Source organism: Pavona decussata, unplaced genomic scaffold (genome assembly GCF_977016875.1).
Source record: "Pavona decussata unplaced genomic scaffold, jaPavDecu1.1 SCAFFOLD_300, whole genome shotgun sequence".
NCBI classification, from domain to species: Eukaryota; Metazoa; Cnidaria; class Anthozoa; order Scleractinia; family Agariciidae; genus Pavona; species Pavona decussata.
In genome coordinates, this window is record NW_028145697.1 from 5373861 (window position 1) to 5395000 (window position 21140).

A 21140-nucleotide genomic window follows, 5' to 3' on the forward strand; every position below is an offset into this window, starting at 1 on the left:
CAAAATGTTTTCAAGCCTCTTGAAAATCTCCTTACTCTGCCTTTTGGAGGCCATCGCTTGGGTATGGGCTTGCTCTCGTTTTAACATCTTTTCCTCCTTGTTCTAAATAATATAATTAATAATTAATAGTATATAATTTCTGGAAAAGCCATGCAAGGATATAATTTAGCACCCTCCTTCCAAACAAGTAGCCCTTTTAACTGAAATTAAGCAGATACTTTGACGAGAGTGAAGACTTTAAAATCAACAACTTTTTTCAAAAAGTAATAATATGTTATTGTCTTTTCTCAATAAGATTATCGTCCCTTATGCTCCCAAAATATTGGCAATAATTCAAAATTATTTTCTTCCTGTGGTTAAAGCAATTATTCTCAGATTAATTTGATTGTATGTCTACTTTAAGGAAACAAAATTATTGATAAATACCTGAATAGAAGTTGGATCATTAGGATCTCTTGATCTCTTGGAAGCATTCTTTTTCTTTGTAAATGAATTTACTTTTGGCACTGTTTCTTTGGCTTAAGTCTTGGACTGGATGAAAAAAGAAATAATAATTTTAAAAGTAATAATTAGATCCATGCTTAAAAGTCATCCCAATGCCAAAAATCCTAGTATAAGGCGCTGCCAGAAAGCGTTCGGTCGTGTTTGAACTTTCCATACATTTCCCTGTATTTTTTCTAGCACAGCTACATTCCTCAGTTTTTTTCTCTAAAATCCTTTGCAAGTAATGCTCATCTTGCCCTTTATCCACTTGCGCAAGGTAGAGGCATCTAAATTGGCAATCCTATCTTTTTTGAAGCTATTGAATGTTTTGTAGCTGTGTCCCCCAACTTCAGTGAATATTTTTAATTCAATTCTTTTTTTAATGAGGTCCCTCTCCAGACCTCCATGGGAATGTTTGCCTGATGGCAACATTCACTTGATGCTATCATCAAGGTTTCCCAGTATCGATGCTGTTGGACTTTGTGCATACATGACAAGATTTATGCACTTCTGAAATCAAGGACCCCTGCCGATGTTTTTCTGTTGAATAGCGAAACATTGGCAGGAGGTCTTTTATTTGCTGGAGGTAGCTTCTCCACAGGACAAAATTTTTGCTTGCGCGAAAGGCGTTAAAAAAATAATTTTTGAGACTCCCGTCTGTCAACGACAGCATAAATTGTCAAATTTATCGACTTTGTAGGATCGACTTTGCGGCTTATTCACCAACTGTTAATAAGAAAGAAAATATGTGGGGAAAGTGATGACTGGAAATCTAGCTCTAATTAAACCTCGAACAAAATAATAAACGCGATCACCTCGAACAAAATAATAAACGCGATCACAAGTGTATCATTTGAAAGTGCGTGGGATTTTCAATTTTGTTTAATAGCTTTTTTAGTGCCGCATTTGTTTGCGCTTAAAAATCAAAAGACCATTGAACGACAGTACGATTGGGTCGAAATTAAAATATCTGAATCATTTTAATCATTTAATACTGATAATAGTGAAGTTGAGAATGAAATGGGTTACAGCCAGATCGATCTTACTGAAGTAAGATACAAATATTAGAGATGTTGGTTCTTTATTTTGCCGTGAGAATGTACATAATTATCCCTACTAAAGGTGTATGGTATTTTGTTTTGCGCACAAAACTTATCATTTTTTCTAGCAGCGAAAATCTTGAACATTAACTTTTATTCTAAACGGTAACCATGCTGTAAATAAGAAAAGAAAATGTTCACTCTGGGTCCCGGGAATAAATCTATGTGCTTTCCGGCCAACAGGAAATTTTGCGGCGCAGGTTGACACAGGCTTTGAGCTCTTATACTAAAATGAATAGTGTAATATTCACACAGTTTTCTTTTAGCAGCAATAATAAGAGAAAACTCTGGCATGTGTATAAGACGCTTTTCAAGCTTTTCACCAAAAAAATCTATAAGTAGATAATTAAATAAGTCAAATAAATAAATAAAATAATTTTTTTTGAGATTTTCGAGGTACGCACGTGCGTACAGAGTTGCAGCTTACAGAAGCCGAGCTCCTCTGTTCTAGGCAAGCCAATCACTCAAGTTTTCTTGATGTAAATTACCTACAAAATAAGAGAAATGTTTATGTACAAGTAGAAATATTATTTTAAATTTATAGTGCCCAAAGAAAAAAACCTGGGGAAACTGAATTCCCACAGAGTCGCAGCTTACAGAAGCCAAGCTCCTCTGTTGTTCTAGGCAAGCCAATCACTCAAGTTTTCTTATGCAAATTACCTACAAAATAAGAGAAATGTTTATGTACAAGCAGAAATACAGTATTATTTTAAATATATAGTGGCCAAAGAAACCCCCCAGGGGAAACTGAATTCCCACAGAGTTGCAGCTTAAGGAAGCCAAGCTTCTCTGTTGTTCTAGGGAAGCCAATCACTCATTCTTGGTGCAAATTACCTAAAAAATAAGAGAAATGGTTATGTAAAACTAGAAATGTTATTTTAAATTTATAGTGCCCAAAGAAACACTTGGGAAACTGATTTCCCACAGAGTGGCAGCTTACAGAAGCCAAGCTTCTCTGTTGTTCTAGGCAAGCCAATCACTCAAAGTTTTCTTGATTGAAATTACCTACAAAATAAGAGAAATGTTTATATACAAACAGAAATATTATTTTAAATTTATAGTGCCCAAAAAAAACACCTGGGGAAACTGAATTTTCACAGAGTTGCAGCTTACAGAAGCCAAGCCCCTCTGTTGTTCTTAAGGGTATGCCAAACAAACCAATATGATCAACAGTGAAATTAATTTGCAAAAATGTAATTTTCTTAATGTATTTCTTGTTCCAAAGAAGAACCTGGAGTAAGTAATTCTCACAGAGTCACAGCTTATGAAAGCCAAGTTCCTCTGCTACTTCAGGAAGGCCAAACATTCACTGAAAGTAAATTCAAAATAAGGTGGTTAGCTATGTCTCCTTTGCATGCATAATGTGATTTGACAAATTGTATATACTATTAAACTACACTGATGATGACACATGACACATGACGTTTGGCATGCCAGTAGAATGCCCTTAAACAACCCACTGTTGACCTAACGAGAGACTTGTGGTGATCATTGGCAACATTCATCACATACAACATGTAGTAGACAAACTTGGTATGTAAATGACCAACATCTACCACATGTAGCTCCCAATAAGTGTCTTTCGTGAGATAAAACACTGATCAGAATGGTGTATGGTAAGGTCATGGTCAGGTTAAATCTTATTCATTTTGGAAACTACAATTTTCTGTGGCACGCTCGATCATGCCATGATGAGTACTATTATACAATAATCACACAACAGGCGAAAGCTACAAAAGACCTGTAATGCATGGCAAAGGAAACAAAATTTAACTTCAGTCCCACGTGCAACAAGTGAAAATGTGTTGTCATGAAGCTTGACAAGCAGCATGTAAAGGGCCTTCAAGTCCAATGTCACTGCAGAAAATAATGCATTTACATCGGTTGTGCAATGAAAATAGTAGTTATTTTAGTCTAACAAACAACATATAACAAAGGAACTAAAGCTACAGTGCAAGTTTCAGAAACCTAAGATTTACACATTCCTTGGGCACTATGAACAATCCCTGTGCAGGGTTCCTAAAGAAATGGAATTAAACATTGCATGGCTTCTTGCTTTTTGTCACCCATCAAACATTAGGAAAATAAGAATAAAATATATGCTAGGCAATATCAACTTTGGTTTAACTCAGATATGCTCAGTCTACTTTAGGACAAATTAAGGACTTTTTAAGTACTTATAAAAGAATTCTAGGACATTTCAAGGATAAATGGGTTTTAGGGAACTTTCATTTGGGCCTTTTGATGGAATTCAGGGACTTTTCAAGACTGTAGCCGGGTGACTGTTGTAGGCCTACTCACAGGTGTAGTCCATTGGACGAAGGATATGGAGTGGGTAAAACTTTGCCAATTTAAAATCTATTTTAATATGATTGTGTATGTCTTTTAATGTATTATGTGGATCACAAAATCTTATCATTATTGCAAATTTTACAACCTTTAAATTTTACTGTGTAATGTTTGCCATCAACAGTTAGCCCATCAGCCTTTAAGACCTTTTTTTCTTCATTGAGTCTTGTTATTAATTTTTCCACCTCACTCCGGCAAAATAGCCATAGATCAAAAACACGCTTTACCAAGAATCAAATAATTGTTATTAACAGTTCCCATCAAGTTAGTAGCATACATTGTACTCCACTGGGTTTGGATTTAATATAATGCTTGTCTGCTTGTCAAAAATATTATGAGAGTACAAATCCTTCAGGCTGATTACAAATCACTTCAGTGTATGATGCAAGTTTAACTGAATAGCAAGTGCTCTGGAATTTAAGTTGCTTACCCTCAGTGGTGGACTCAAATTATTTAAAAAGGGATCCTCTACAATGACAATTCCTTTGTTGTTGAAACAACAATACATATTAATATCAATTAACTTATTTATCTATGTCAACACTGTTAATTGGCAAACATTGCCCACCATATCAATTGTATATCATAACCAACAAACTGACTCAAAATCTACCATTGCTTAGATACCCACGAAAGTGTAACGCTTTGATGATAATTTACCTTTTCTCTGCACGGTTAGCAATAGCAATCGGAATGACAGCTAGTGCACTCTGGGCATTCCCAAGACCTCTTACCAGCAGCCTACATCGTTGTAACAACTCCAACCGAGACTTCCTCTCTACATGTACCTGTGGAAGAAAAAAGTATAATTGAATTTCAATATTATAAAACAATTTTACTGTCCCTGAATGATGAAAGAAAATGCCACTTATATTGGGTGGACTTTCTTACCACTGTCATTTTCATGGCCAGTAATTAAATCATAGCTAGTGTCAAATTAACTTTCAAAAGTGTGAGCTTGCAACATAACATACATTGCTGTGGTGGAATTGGTAAAAAGTTTATGATCAGTACTTCAGAGCATCAAATTGATAAACCTTTTACTTTGCTACAAAATTAAACTAATTAAATATAGAATACACAGATATCATATACCTGCAAGGGGTCTTCCATCGAGTTTAAGATTGAATTCAAGAACTCCTGACTATGATACACCTTGGTGCAAACGACTTTGACGTGTCTGCCAGATCAAGGCCATCTTTAAACGAATACCATAGCCCTGAAGTTCATCAGCAAGGGGCTCCAAATTGAATGTTTTCCTTGTGACAGAAAAGACAATATCTTTCTGTGCTCGGATTTCATCGGTGGTCAGCAGCAGTCCTAGGTCAGTTGATTTCTAGCGTACAGATGTGAAAAAAATTGAGAGTCTGGATTATATATCCGGAATCGAAAGGATTTTTTAACTGTCATCATTATCATTATCATCATTCGCTGATTCAAATGTTCATGATCTTTCTCTCTTCTACAAGGAATACCGTGTATTTATCAGTGAAATATGTGTTGCTGAACACTTTAGACCTGGTTTTTGGCCTTAGTTTAATCCTAATACTATAGACTATGATTTTTGGCCTTGTGTTGTTCCAGGAGAAAAGAGTTAATCTCAGAATAAATTAATTGAAATGTTGATGAAACTATCGCACTTTCAAATCTTCCAGCGAGGAGTAAAAGTCAAATTCTGAGATGGATATTTGATAAAAGAAGCAACCCAACAAGGAATAAAATTCCCTTCCCTGAGTGCGAGTAAAATTGATGACAAAGACAAGTAAAAGAAAAACTTACCTCACTTCAACTGATGTTGAGAAAATTAAGTAGACTTTGCCACGATTGATTGGGTAACTTTGAGTTCAGTTTCACATACAGCTGAACCCAGTCGGGCACTCGTAGAGTTTTCAGATATTGCCTATTGAGGTCATCGCTCAGCAGTGTCAAATGCCTTACGTATTCCCTGCTTATGGGCAACTGTATTTAGGGCCGAGGATAAAATTTCTCTTACGAAATCCTGTTTTTGCCGTTCACCGTACAACAAGCATAGCCAAAGACTTTACCAAGGTCACAGCATTTCCAGACTGCTCCTGTAATACATCCAGGCAGTTATTAGCGACGGCACCAGCTTGTTTTATCTTCAATTGAGGCCCAGTTGTCAATTTTTCTAATTTGGCTGCCGTCGCAAACGGATTATCAGCCTCAAGTGACTGCAAGCAATCAGTTTCTGGCGAAGTTGGAGGTGTCTCTTGAAGCATGGCGGGAAACTGACTTCTTCCCGCCATTTCATCGATCGGTATAGAATTTATCATATCCTTGATCATTTTAAATTCAACAGAAGACGTTACTTTGCCGTCGTCCAGGTTCTTGGATCGAATTGCTCTTGTTATGATCCCAAAAAGTGTTCTAACACAGACTAAATCCTTCTTCCAAGAGGATCCAAACCACGATGGACTGACTCGCGCGCCATTTTGATCGGCTAGCTCTTAGATGGACATTTCAGGAAACTCATCTTTAAATGGCGTTCCAGAACTGCTCTGCTGCAGTCTGCTGCTCCATTCGCTTGAAACAGCGTACCAGATTTTGTTCCGACAGAGAGAAGGCGAAAAAACTCAATTTAGTCGAAGAGAATACAGAGGCGACTCAGCCGCCATTCTCATCGGCTCACCGCACTTCTTAGAAATTTGCGCAACACTTCAAGTGTTGATACTTAGGTTACGTCTAAAATATCAACTGTTTTAACTGTTTGTTTACCATATATGTTCAGATAATCTGGTTTTCCTCCCTAAACCATGTCGTGACATTCACAACAGATCAATGAACCGCAAAATACACGATAATGCTTCAAAAGCCGCTGAGTACATGATTATCAGGTAATGAGAGATGTTGTACTGCACTAGCAGAACAAAACCGGAAATTGACACCCAAACCCTGCTGTGAATTTCGGAGTTGCATAAATCTCATCATGGTAATCTCTGAACAGCCTTCTCGGTGACATTAGGTCCAAGATTGTGAATGCCTTGCTTTACAGCATCTTCATCAAATAGGATATTAGCACCTTTCTTACCATTGTTGTTAACAGAGCGGTTCCAAACAAACAACTCACGGTCTCTTTTGGATAAAAGTGCATACGCCAGGAAAAACTGGTACAAAAATTCTAGTGCATATTTTGTGCTCTGTGATCCATCTGCCTTGCAATAAAGCATAATGTTTTTGTATTGCCACATAATCCGTACTCCATCTCTTTCTTTACTGGCATCAAGAAAATCGAAAAATAAAAAGCAATCTGCCATGAGTGCACATTTATAGTTGTACACATCATCACCTGCTTTCGTCTCCTTCAGAGGGGTTGTGCATCTTGGTGAAGACGTGGTCAATGAGGTGGAATCATCAACCTAAACTGGTGGATCATGGGACAGTTCATGATTCCTTCCTGTTTTCCCATTGTACTTAAGAGCGGCTGCCTGTAAGAATCGAGAATCGCATTTCACCGACCACTTGGTCGAATTTCTGATATTTTGTCTGAAGACACCCTTCGATTAACTATTTTCGAAAATAATATTTTAAAGTTCCAAGGTATTTTATTTTTAGAGAAAATTGCAATAGTTTGAAAATGCAGCCTAGGTGCGGTCACGGGCCGATGAAAACCGCGAAAATTTAGGTCAAAGGACGAAGCCCCGTTCACGTTGTAAAATAACCCAATGAACTTGAAACTTTACACAAACCTAGACCAACCATCCCACAACAAAATTAAGACAATAAAAATTCCAAATTCGCAGGCTTCTTTCTAAAGCATACTGGTTTCTGTACGCTACTCAAAATGGCCTTGAAATTACTTCTCATTTTCATTTCAAAAAAAGTGTTTCTGGTATGTCATTTTTTCTAAATTAAATCTCATGTCAAAAGACGAAGAAAAGAACTTTATTTGTTCCAAGTTTCAAGCTCTGATTCAAACTCTTTCCCACTCAGGGAAAATCGAATATGCGTGCGATACTTGCGGCTCACAATCACGTCACGAATTATGAGATCAGAACCGATTCACAGACACTTGACATCTGGAGCCCATGAATGTTTTCAGACATCACATATAGGGCCTTAAAACTAATCAGATTGACTGAAGACAGCCATTGAATGTTTTTCGATCCCAGATTTCATTACTATTCCGCTCTTAAAAAATATATTTATTCCGGTCAATTAGTCTACGAAACATGTGCAACAAATTTGCATACCATTTAGATGTCGCAGGCAAAAATAGCGCAAATCAAACTTTACATCTCCTTGATCTTCTTAAAAGAAGCAGTCCATCAGTAAAATGGCTGTAAAGGAAACAAAATTTTGAAAGAAAGTTAAAGCTCTCAGCAAATCATCATTTTACGATGGTCATGCCATTGCGGGAAAAGTAAATATCGAATTGTTTACTGAAGTGTACGAACCATATATGAATGACCAATCCATGTTTTTTGAAAATGCAAGCAGAAATGCCGTACCAGTTGCAATTTAAGAGGTAGAAATATCGGGAAGAACGAACTTTGATAAGAGTCTTGATAAGTAATACCCTCTGAGCACTGTTTCAAATTAAACAAAAGCTTGCAGGACTCAGAGAGCTATTAAATGCGTGTAATAAACTAACGTGTAATGCAAGGTTATTGGGTGTCACGCCATGGGCCTTCGGCCGGACCGGAAACAAATCTGGAAAGCATTGTTTCATGTTTTATTTCGTCACTTAGTTTGTACGCTCATTTAGTTTAACAGTCATGTACAAATTATGTTAAAAAACAATACAGCAAATGGAAATGGTTAGGAATAAAACTTGTCCCTGAAAACTTGCTTTGAGCCGGATGTCAAAATACTTGCATGTGGGCGCGTGAACCTTGAAATGGCTAAGAGAACTGGGGCAAAAGGGGAGAGGAAGAACCCGGCAAATTCCTTTTCTCCCCTAGAAATCGAACGAATTCCAGAGTTAACAGATCGAAAAGTACAGTACTGTGCAAAAGTAATGAGAGCGAATTTCGACGAATTTCGTGTATTGTTCTTGCGAATTTTCGACGATATGTCGGCGAAATTTCGGGCGGTATTTCGCGTCGCTCAATGCGATATTTCAAAGAAAAAGCGGCGAAATTATGCGAATTCTTTCGAAATTTCGAAATAACGAACTTTCCTTGCTTTCGAAATTTCGAAGAAATGAACTTTCGTTTCTTCGAATTTTCGAAGCAGCGAATTATAATTGCAGTACATAACTCGCGGGAACTAAACGCGCTTTGTTTATTTATTAACACCACGACTGAAGAGCATTTCAAAATAAGCTAGAGAGATTTAACCCGCACTTTGCTTCAGTAGAATAACTGCCCGTTTGTTTTTCAATAAGACTGAATCAAGGACTGAATCGTAATTACAACAAGCGGGATTGTAAATTTCATGATTACGCATGCAAATTTCCGGTTGAAATCTAACTCCGATTGAAGGTCGAGCTTGCAATGATTCGCTTCATAGACAAAAAGCGCTTTGATTTGCATACCAGTAGTTCAAAATGTTTAGACAAAAAAATTTTGATATTTGCATGATATGGCAGGTCTTTTATAAAATGAAAGATAATTATTGAAATTGCGTGCCGACAGATGCATTTGTTTACACAATATGCCCGTGAGAACTCCGGTGAGAGCAACTGCGTAGCGAAACTGTGAAGCTAATGTCTATGACACTGCGTGTTGTGCCAAAATTAATTCACGTATTTTTACCAATGAATGATTTCAGAGAAACATGGAATCAGTTCTACAATTTACCAACGTCAAAATATTATGACAAATGTTTACCCCCGCTGAAAACTAAATAAATGTAAGAAACAAATCTTAATACATCATCTGGTTTATTGTTTAATACGGTTTACATTGCATTCCAAAAAACAAAGAAAACGAATCTAAAATCTACTTAGATTACATGCAAAAATATACACACAGTTGCTAACGAATTAATCTTGCCTAGTTTGTTTGTCACTATTTTTTCTCAAGTTTTGGCAGCGTTTGCCGATGCTTATTTTACATGACTCCCACATGCGGTTCAGTTCTTCTCTGTCCCTGCACTGGTAGCCGAAGCTCCTTGTCACTTCCGCTGAAACAAAACAAAATTCTTGGTGAGAACTCAAGTTTGGTAATACGCAAATAATCCCGCCAGCTACTCAGGGCATTTATACGCAAATGATGGCTAACTGTATTTTGCAAAACGAAATGCAATGAAGCAGGTAAAAGTTCGCTGTGGTCTGATAAGAGCTCGTTTCGCATAATTTAATACAGATCTTTAATTTCAAAACTCTACACTTCCGGTGTTTATTCTTCACTTCTGTATTATACATCACAACGCGCGCCGAACAATGTCACTTGATATCATTATTTTACAGTTCATTTGTTTTCACTTAGTTTCGTTTCGTTCAAGGATGAAAACAGAGTTAATGTTGTAAGCATACCTTTGATTGCAGCAATGATTCTGTGATCAAGAGGTGCAAAGTCCTTGGTGCCATGAACTGTCGAATTCATAAGGACCTCCTTTGGAAACAGCTTGTCGACGAGCCGCAGGGCCATCACGGTTGGTTTTGTCGCTGCCTTTACGAAATTAAAGTCTGCTTTCGCTAACTTGACCTCTCCAACTCCTCCGACTTGGATTCTCTCTGATAACAAGAATAATAAACAAAACAACGGTGAACAGTCAAATTGCGAGGATATGGAATTCCTATTTCAAGCTAAAGGAAAAGAAAACTCTAAGTCAAAACTGAGGGCCAAAGCTCTTTTGGAAGAATCTTTATTGATTAGTTATTAAACTCGAAACAAAGTTCACGTTGATCCAGGATTAGCTTCAGATGTCAAGAAAATTTCAGTGAACGTAAGCCATAAAAACTTTCATACCTGTGGAATCAAAGTCCGTTTGACGAATCAGCTCGTCCAGCACACGGTCAGGTTCTGTCATGCAAGGTGTGCGATGTAGGTCTGCAGCGGGTTCCTGTCTGAAATGCACAGGTGGCGTATAGGGCAGCTCTGGTGTTGTCGTGGTGCTACACTGTGATGCTCGGAAGGGCTGTGTTGACACTAGACTCAGCAATCTGTCCAGCTTGGCCTCCTTGGCTTCCATTATCCCTTCGAAGACGCAGATTTTGGTAGCACTGTGCCTGCTGATACCAGCCCAAACGTGAACTTTGAGAGGGTGCTTTGGTTTCGGCTTTCGCTTAGGGGGTTCACCAACCTTCCGGTAGCACGTGCGGCGGAACTGCTGAAGAGAGATGGAACATTCATCGCTAAAGATGATGTTGTCGAAGGTATCTTCAGTGGCTATCACTCGCTGCGCGAACTCGAGTCTCTTGGTCTTGTTTATGTCGCGGATCAGCTGGCAGTACTTTGTGTTTTGAAGAGTCCATCCTTTCTCTTTGCGTGCTCTTCGAACTGTTGATGGATGAACTTCCACGCCACGCTTGAAAAGCTTCTTTTGGATTTGGCGGCTGGTGGCTTCGTCATTTTTTCGCATCTGTGCCTCGATAAATGCCTTGGCAGATGCATTCAGCTTTCTTGGCCGACCGGACTTCGGGAGGTTGTCGACGGAACCGGTAAGTTTGATCTTTATAACTATTCTCGCAACGCTCTGATAGCTGACGGAAGAACCTTCGTCTCTTAATTTTTTGAATATAGCTAGCGGCTGCAAGCCATTTTCGTGAAGAGATTGGATTCGCTTTCGAGCGTAAGGTGAAACCTTTGGCATGATTACTGTAAACAGTGTGATTACAAATCACTGAAGATGACACTTATACAAAAACCGTTGCCATGATAACGTCACGATACCATGATGCCTCGCTGTCTCAAATAGAATTGTTTACGCAAACGGTTGATCGAAACGAAACGAAAGCCTTTCACTGTGCAATGTACTCAGCTTAGCCTCGAAAATTCGCTGCACTCTTCGAAACTTCGAAAAACGCTTCGAAAAATTGAAGCATTCTTCGAAATTTCGAAACATTTCCTTCGAAATTTCGCGAATCTTCTCGAATTGTCGTCCAAATTTTCGCTGAAACATTCGCATACAATTTCGAAATTTCGAAAGTGTCAAGACAATAGCGCTTTCGAAAATTCGTCGAAAGTTCGGCGATATTTCGTTTCGTTAAAAAAATCGCTGATTTTCGTCGAAAAGTGGCGAAATACCTCGAAATTCGTCGAAATTCGCTCTCATTACTTTTGCACAGTACTGTATGCGCCCTGTTACAGACTAAACATTACGTTTGTATGCCATGTGTTTGTATACCATGTTTGTATGGCATACTTTGCGGCTACTTCAAACGGGCCATCGACCCTGTAAAATATTACTCAATCAAAAGGCAATGTATCAAACAAAAAAATTGTGAACAGTTGCTGGCATTCCATGTTCAAATGCCCAAGGAGAATGCAAATTTGATATCTTGCTTGTCAAGAAACTCGCCATTTTTTCTCTACTCGCGTTACGATTGGCTGACTTTTTACGGAGTGGCCCAGTATAAAGCCTCCGGGAATACCTTCCAGTTTAAGGCTGGTTTACACCTACCACGCAAGCGTTAGCATAAACATAAGCATAAGCAAACGAATAAGCACAAGAAACCAACGTGTAAACCAGGGCAAGACAAGCATAAACTCAAGCATAAGAAAAGGAAATCGTTCCTTTTTCTTGTGCTTAGGCTTATGTTTGTGTCGTTGCGTCGCCCGTGTAAACCGGGATAACGCAAGCCACAAGAAAACAGAAAAGTAGTCACAAGTTGTCAGCGGAAGTATGTTCTGTACCTCCGCCATCTTGGATTTAAAAGTTTGGGGCCAAAATTTTAATTCACTGCGCCTACGTATCTCTTTGTGTAAATGCTTATCGCACGTGTAAGCAACCGTGTGCTTGTGCTTGCTTCGTACTTGTAAACCAGCCTTTATCCCACGGATAAAAGATCTTAAGGGTGGTCTTTATTATATTGTGCCCCTGCCAAAGAATATATTTAAACCCTTCAACGGTTAAATCAGTCAGTGTACTTATTTTTGGCAAGAGCATTTGCTGATTTTTTCTTTTAGCAGAGTCAGGTAGGGTTTCTTGAAGGGCGATGGAGGTTTTGGGACGTCAAGGTCAAGGTGCTTGCAAATGTCCTGTAAGGTGGTGACCCTTAGTCCTTTTAGCGTGTCCTTCTTTTGCATGGCGCAGAGATTGTATCCTTCATAAACTAGGGGATGCTGAGGCTCAACATCTTCATAAGCCTCCTCGATGGACTCTTTGATGCTGCAGAAATTAAGCTCCTTGCGTGCGGCCTCAATAGAATTCTCATCTGGATCGCGCTGACGGGCTGATACGCTCAGCCAGGAAAAGTAGGACGATACCTGCTGAGACGTCAGAAACTCAGAACTCTTGAACATTCTTTACCATTAGCATCACGGGCTCGTCGCATTTCCCGCGCAGCCACGTCGCCATCAAGTTTTCTCCCGGTTTCTTGCCCAATGCGAAACTTCTCCTTAAGAAATAATTTTTGCTTGTCGCTAAAGCGATACGACTTTTTGGTTGATTTAGAGCCTTACCCTCATTGGTGGAGACACGTGGTATGTCAGACTGATGAGGCAGGGTACTTAGTGTCGGTACGTTTCCCATGCCCTCTTTGAGACGTGACTTGTAGCTAACCTTGGCGATGTCTAACAGCGTTAGCTTTTCTGCTCGTAGAGAGCACTTTTCGAAGGACAGGTGCTTGTCTAAAGCTGACACTCTCTGAAAAACATGGATACACCCTTCTCGAGGACAACTGTACACAGCCTTGCTCGAACACTCAGCCAAAGTATCCTCGGTACCTGCAAAAACTGGCATGCTTCTCGGTGTTGGATCTGCCCTGCTGGTCACTGCCTTGAAGTCTCCAGGGAAAAATGTTGCATCTACCCTGACAGCTTCTGAACCTGCAATAAAGAATTCAAAACTGGAATTATATGATTTGTTTATGTAGTTATACAATTATATTTAGTAAGAAATACGTTTATCAGCAGTTGGCTTACCAGTGTGTAAGTTCACCGTTTTTCCACAGCCTATCCAGTATGCCCGCCAGCACGTAATGGAATTAACGCCAAACTCAAAGTTGTTGAGTTTTGATATGCCAATTATTGTCTGGGTACTCTCTCTAAGCTCCGACATGGCATCAACCACAGCAACCCGCACGGCTTCTAACCCTCCATGCGAGAGCAGTGCGTCCCTGAGATCTGTGGATTTGAGGACATCATGTCCTTCATTTATAAAGGCTCTGATGTGGGCCTTGCAGGTGGCGGCCAACCTGTCTGCTGCTCCTTTCCCGCCTTGCGAATCACTGAAGTCGATGCGTTTGATAGTGATGCCAGTATTGGCTGACATTTGTTGGCATGCTATGACAGTGCGCGCAGAGTGGTAACATCCGGCGTTGTCCTGGCGGAAGTACGCAGTGTTGATCTCAGGGTGCTCTTGTTTAAGCGTCAGGAGGACATGCTGCATGATGAAGATAACAGCCGAGCTATCTTGGTTGCAAGATTGTATAATGTGGATAAACCCTTGCCGCTGCAACGTCCCTCCAACACGTCGATACAGCACGGAAATGTGCCACGAGATGCCACGCTTGCCAAACCAGTCTGATTGAGACTCGCGATAGCATTGTGGAAGGAACTTCATCACCCAGTCGTTGACTATCAGGATGGTATTGGTATCGAGAACCTCGATAACATCTAGGCGGGCCTGGTCTTGGTGTGCTGAGCGGAGAAGGTGGCATTTCCAGGACTGAATGGCAAGCGTGGCAGTCCTGGTGAGATAGATTGCTTCATCTCTGTCGTCCTCGTCCCCCGTGCAGACCATGGACGTCTCCTCGTCCATGGTCTGCACGGTCACTAAGGGAGTACACAAAGCAGTGCTCTGCGACTTCTGATGATGTACTTAGATGAACCTGTTGATTAAATAGATATCTAATATCAGTAATCTTAGAGATACCATTGATGTTACCGAAGGGTGTCATGAAGAGGAAAGCTTCGTTTTACTCTCTTTAAATTTTCTCATTTCCTTGCATGGGTATCATATCCCGTTTGCGCTAACCCTTTTGGTCTTTCTTTCCATATTTCTTTCTTTCATATTTATAGTTTAAATCAAATAGAAGAAAGATCCTCGCAGTTACTTCGCAACTTAAGCAGTTGCGATAAGAAAGCCTCACAAAAAAAATTCAGCGATCCCGTTCAAGCCTGATTTTTTTTGCAGGCTTTCCAGTCGCAACTGGTTAAGTTGCGAAGTAACTGCTGCTAGGATCTTTCTTCTATTTGATCTTTCATCCGCATTTCAAAATATATGTATCATATATTTACATTTATTTATATTTATAGTTTGTTGTTAATTAATTAATTAATCAATTAATTGACCTATAAAGCTGGAAAGAAATATATTCAGTCCATGCTGGTAGCTCGTACACACGTAATGGCGCTTGTTTTGTCGATGCATTCAATTTTGCGTGCGACATAGGTAACAACGGCGATCACGTTGCTAAACAAATGAAAATGTAAAAAAGGTACAGCTTTTGAACCAACAAAAAGGCCCTGCACATTGAGAGTATATTCGCAAAAGGCGATGTCAAGTACAAAACTCGTGCGAAAAATATTCACGCTCTTCGTGAGGATAGAGTGCGCTTGAAAAGGTACAGCTTTTGACTAGGAGAGCACACGGCCAGACTCCTAAAACTCTGGAGTCCTTCATGCCCATATATAGAACACTGGATCCTTAAAATGAGCGACCTTTCTGAAGGGACACCTGTAGGGTCCGGCTCTGGATAAAAGTTGCTATGAATCGCCATATTTGGAATGTGTAAGAATTGGCAGAATCAATCAGAACACGATTTTTTCTTAATTTTCTAACCATCAAAATAACAGGTGATTTCCAGGCCTTTGCCCGAGGATCACGCAAAAAAAAGCGAGTATAGTGCTAGCTTGGATAGACTAGAATTACCTTGTAGTCACTCTTTAGATACAGTTTCGCTGTTTTAAGACTGTCAATGTAGTGACGTTCCCATTCCTTTCCCAATTGGCTTAGCTGGCTAATTTGGCAAACAACATCAGTAAGGTCGTCAAAGGCACGCGCCCCGTCTGCAGCAAAGTAATCAAGGCCCTGGAGGAATTTACGGACAGTTGCCTTGCATCTGCTGAGCACCCGCAGCATGGTGCGCTCGCTGAAGGGCGTGAAGGAGGTGTCTTCACAGTATTGAACGTATTGACGAGCAATCCTTTGGGGCACCATTGTTCTTATCACATTTGGCACCTCGATCTGTTTGCCATTGGAAAGAGTGAGGATCTTTTGGCCGAAAGGCAAATCCTGCACAAGGTGCAGACTTGTGATAAAGGCCAGAAAGTGATCCAGTTGGCTGCGGCTAACACGTATTCTAGTCGTTTGCTGATGCTGGATTGGTGCGCCACATCCAAACTGCAAGCGATGAACATTTGCCATTGTGTAACGGTACTGTGAGAACGTCGGAATGAAGGAGGCGATGGTTTTGTAACTGGCTATCCCTGTCATTACTGACAAATTTTTTTCGTCGGGTCTCCCAACCTTCTGCGTTGTTGAACGTCTCTGCAAGAGCCTGCAGGTAGTCTCTTGTTGACTGCGGTGTCTCCTCTAGTTGACATTTTGCATTGCTGAGGAAGAAACTATATTCTGCCACCACACCCCAGCATCGTTTGGACTAAGGGTTGTGAGAACTGTGGCAATAACCTCGACAGCTCGGCTAGTATAGCGCCACCTAGTTGTAGCACTTGCATTCTCCCACTCAATCCAGGGTTTTGGGATTGGCTGGATGCCACATGAAAGCAAGAAATCGTTGAGCTTCTCAAGCGGTTCAGCTGTAGGAGCATCGTCACTCGAAGACACCACACCTGGTTTCAGGGCTAAGAAATGTCGGATCTTCTGTTGACGATATGTCTAGTTGGGCTAATCGTCTTGCAAGGCCGTCATTGGAAGTCTTGTCACTCTCAGCTGATGTCACTTCCTCGCTTGACTGTTGTGGTTCTGTACTTTCCTATGGGACGGAAAAATAACTTGTTTCCTAAACAAATTTTTGCAAACAGCTTAAAAGTTGTTAGGCATTAAAAAGGCACCTGAAAATGAATAACTGAAAAGTGAATGAAGTACGGAATTACCTCGATAAGTAATTCCTCAGCAGTACCATAGTGCCGTGACTGTTCTTCCGCAAGTCTGGCGTTGATGTGCAATCTACATTTGCGACACATTGCTGTAAAATACGACAAATATACACAGGTAAATAAGCCATTACACGCGAATTAGTTATCGGATAACCTTGATCATTGCGAGCCCTGTCCAAGAATATTTGATCTCTAAGCCTATAAGTGCCCATGAAAACTAAAAAAATGTATTCCATGCCAAAATGGGCTATTCTTTACCTCCCACACGGTTGGTATCAGTTTTTGATTCCCCTGCCCTCCTGCACCTCATGCGTACAGAATTTCCAAAGTTCGTTGCCCTCCCCCACAAACATTTCACAAACATTAAATAACCTTTGTAAATTACTGAGACACATTGCACCCACCCTACCCCCGTGGAAACAGATCTCCAAACTCGAACTCTCCCCATTACCCTTCAGAAATTCGAAATTCCGACTGTAGGTTTTCTGGAATTGCCTCATAACACCCTCGACTATAGTTCTGAGCCAAATCAATCGACATCGCAAATTAGCACTTCTGAGCTACTTACGCAGAACTTACGCAGTTCTGAGCTACACTAAATGGCATAGCAACTTACGGAATCCAACTGGAAGGAGTGTGCCTGTGCTACTCAGTATGAATGCAGATTGCAGGCTGCTTATTTTGAAATTCCCCATGGCATTGGGTTTATGGCCAGCTACATCGATCAGCACAACACATTTCATTTTCCCGGTCCTCCATCGAATTCCATATTCAGCTCTGTGGCGAGGGCAAATAGTGAGCAGCTTATCTTTCTGGTCCACATTAAGAGCCGTCCTCTGTAAACATCGACTATCGTCGTTTGGACAAGAAAAAATGAAATCCCTCAAACTTTCTCAGAAGAATGGTCTATATAAGTGATTCACATAAATATAACTTTCAGCTCACTTCGATTCGTATTGTAGCTGTAGTGCGACCATCTTGGTTTTACCGCTCTGAGAGGGCTTTCGGCGGCCATTTTAGGCCACACTTTTAAAAATTTGCCTATCAAAGAAAGCGTTACAAATCCGAACAAAATCTCATTATTCGAGACAAGCAAATGTTTGTTGTTGTGTTGAGAAGCTTTTTTGGGAATTTGATCGAAATCTGATATTTTTATAAAATTTTTAATTTCTTCCCTATTGAACTACTCTTCAAGTGCCAAAAAAATGGCCGACTTTAAAGGAAAATATCGCTAAAGATACATCAGTTGGCATCCTAAAACAGCATCCTGGTTAAACAGCAATGTCTCGTCTGTAAGAATATGCAATAAAATTTTTGGGCAGTTAAAATCAGAAAATTATAGAAGAAGTTTTAACTGTACTTTTGTCAACAAACACCGCCTTCGTAATTAGCATATCAACATGAAAATAACGATTTACTAAGAAACTAATGATAAATTCCACTTACCTCGTGAAATATCGAGAACTGGATATTTCAAAATATATCGAATTGTAGTTTCAGTCGGATGCAGCCGCATTTTCGATGATTTGTTGTGCGAAATCACTGTAATACACCGCAGGTGTTAAACTGAGTTCAATTCTTCAAAGTCCGTCACAACCATCGGCCAAAAAAATTGCCATCCGCCCCATAAGCTGCCGTGTGCAAGGTGTCAAATATTTCTTTGTTATCCTTAATGACCAAAAATTCCTTCAACAACCATTTCAATCCTGCTTTGAACTGGAGATTCTCGTGAAGAAATCGTTTATGTTCCGTTGACCTAATCCGCCGTGATTAAACAATGAGATTGCATTACAGAAACGCGCGCACATCCAGACGGGCTGGGGTTGGGGTGGGGAGGAAACAAAAATGAAACAGCTTCTTAATTAGAAAAAAAAAAGGGCCATTCAAGATTACTGTCAAAGCTATGTTGTGCATTTCGGGTATTAAATAGGAAACTGCTGTCCCAGAATAATGTGAAATATGATAAGCCCTTGTGCCCTATTTCTTTGGTTGGGGCGTGGGGGGGGGGGGGAGAGGGGGGCAAGTAAAACACTAATTTACAGCATCAGTTAATCGTTGGTCTTCTGTTTATGGTTCATACATGTTCACAACTATCCCAAGCTAACTGACAGCTATATATTTGTAACTGATTAGGTAACAGTGAAAAAGTTATATTCACCGGCACGTAAAATTAATATGAGGGTTTGTATGGGAATACATGCAAATAAACGGCTTACGTAGAATTCCAATAAAAAGCGACTTACCTACTTGTTTTTTTTTGTGTGTGTGTGTACGAATCGAAGTGAGCTGAAAGTTATATTTATGTGAATCACTTATATAGACCATTCTTCTGAGAAAGTTTGAGGGATTTCATTTTTTCTCGTCCAAACGACGATAGTCGATATTTACAGAGGACGGCTCTTAAAGACACCTGGAAAAATGCTATCGATTACTTACGATGATGCACGTGTAATGCGGGGTGGTCCAGGGGTTTAGTTAGTCTGTATTGACCAAGAGGATAGATAAAAGACACATAAAAGGTTTTAACTGACACTTTTTTTGTTTCATGTCGTATCTCTGACAGTAATGCAGATCTTTGAACGTCGACTTTTTCGCAAAAAAATCTATCTATAATCACGTTTCCCACAAAAAAATATGAAATTTGTATACTTGAGGGCATTAAGCCAAACCCCCCCCCCCCCACTCCCCCACCCTTCTTTGCGATTTGCGATAAGCGTCAATTGTGGTCAGTATTGTTTACTTTGTCTTATTTACTTTCCTTGACCGTTTAAGTTTTGTCGCTGTTCTTGTCAGTTTCTTTCCCGACAACATAGGAATTGGCACTCCCGTGAAACAAAAAAATAATAACATGAAATCAGAAGTTAGAAAATGAAAAGACAACATACGGTGCTCACCTGCCGGTGCTTGTAACAATTTTGTTTCCATGTTTACGTGCCCATCACCAGATAGACCAAGGGTGGCAAGATGGGTTGTCACATCTCTTGAACAGTCTTTAAGCTGGACCCTGAGATCTGCATCACCAGGGTAGTCGTGGCTTGGCCCACAAGGAGTACTTTCTCTAGTATTGACAGTTTCTAAAAGCGTCCTGTACGCGCAGGATTCCATGCCAAAATGCCTGGCCAGGATCACATGCGCATCAGCCAGATCAGCTAAGTGAATATCGAGTTACAGTTGTTTTGTAACACTTATTGATTCGAGTCGTTGCTGCTAAAACGACAATTCAAAACAACACGGCAGGAACAAAGTCGCACGTTTCTCTCCATTTTACTGATGGACTGCTTCTTTTAAGAAGATCAAGGAGATGTTAAATTTGTGAGTTGCGCTACTTTTGCCTGTGACATCGAAATGGTATGCAAATTTGTTGCACATGTTTCGTAGACTAATTGACCGGAATAAATATATTTTTTTAGAGTTAAATAGGAAACAAATATGAGCTCGAAAAACATTGAATGGCTGTCTTCAGTCAGTCTGATTATTTTTAGGGACCAAAATGTGATGTTTGGAAACATTTATGGGCTCCAGATGTCAAGTGTTTGTGAATCGGTTCTGATCTCATAATTCGTGACATGATTGTGAGCCGCAAGTATCGCACGCATATTCGATCTTCGTTGAATTGGAAAGAGTTTGAATCAGAGCTTGAAACTTGGAACAAATAAAGTTCTTTTCCTCGTCTTTTGATATATGATATTTAATTTAGAGAAAATGACATACCAGAAACACTTTTATTTAAATGAAAATGAGCATTAGTTTTAAGGCCATTTTGAGTAGCATACAGAAACCTGTATGCTTTAGAAAGAAGCCTGCGAATTTGGAATTTTTATTGTCTTAATTTTCTTGTGGGATGGCTGGTCTAGGTTTGTGTAAAGTTTCAAGTTCATTGGGTTATTTTACAACATGAACGGGGCTTCGTCCTTTGACCTAAATTTTCGCCGTTTTCATCGGCCCATGACCGCACCTAGGCCGCATTTTCAAACTATTGCAATTTTCTCTAAAAATAAAATACCTTGGAACTTTAAAATATGATTTTCGAAAATAGTTAATCGAAGGGTGTCTTCAGACAAAATATCAGAAATTCGAC

The 21140-nt window shown here is 39.8% G+C and overlaps 1 protein-coding gene and 2 pseudogenes across 1 annotated transcript; all 3 read right to left on the reverse strand.

The window, feature by feature from the left end:
* Positions 1 to 708: 708 nt before the first annotated feature.
* The window catches only part of LOC146454797 (uncharacterized), a 33218-nt pseudogene continuing 12786 nt past the window's right edge, over positions 709 to 21140 (reverse strand).
* Positions 9784 to 10906, reverse strand: LOC146454798 (uncharacterized). Its single transcript, XM_085095225.1, has 3 exons — positions 10808 to 10906; positions 10372 to 10572; positions 9784 to 10019 (listed from the first exon to the last, which is right to left on the reverse strand). The coding sequence occupies exons 1-3, from the start codon at positions 10866 to 10868 to the stop codon at positions 9880 to 9882; spliced, it is 402 nt and encodes a 133-aa protein (XP_084951351.1). The 5' UTR covers positions 10869 to 10906; the 3' UTR covers positions 9784 to 9879.
* On the reverse strand, positions 12929 to 16439 carry LOC146454799 (uncharacterized; annotated as a pseudogene).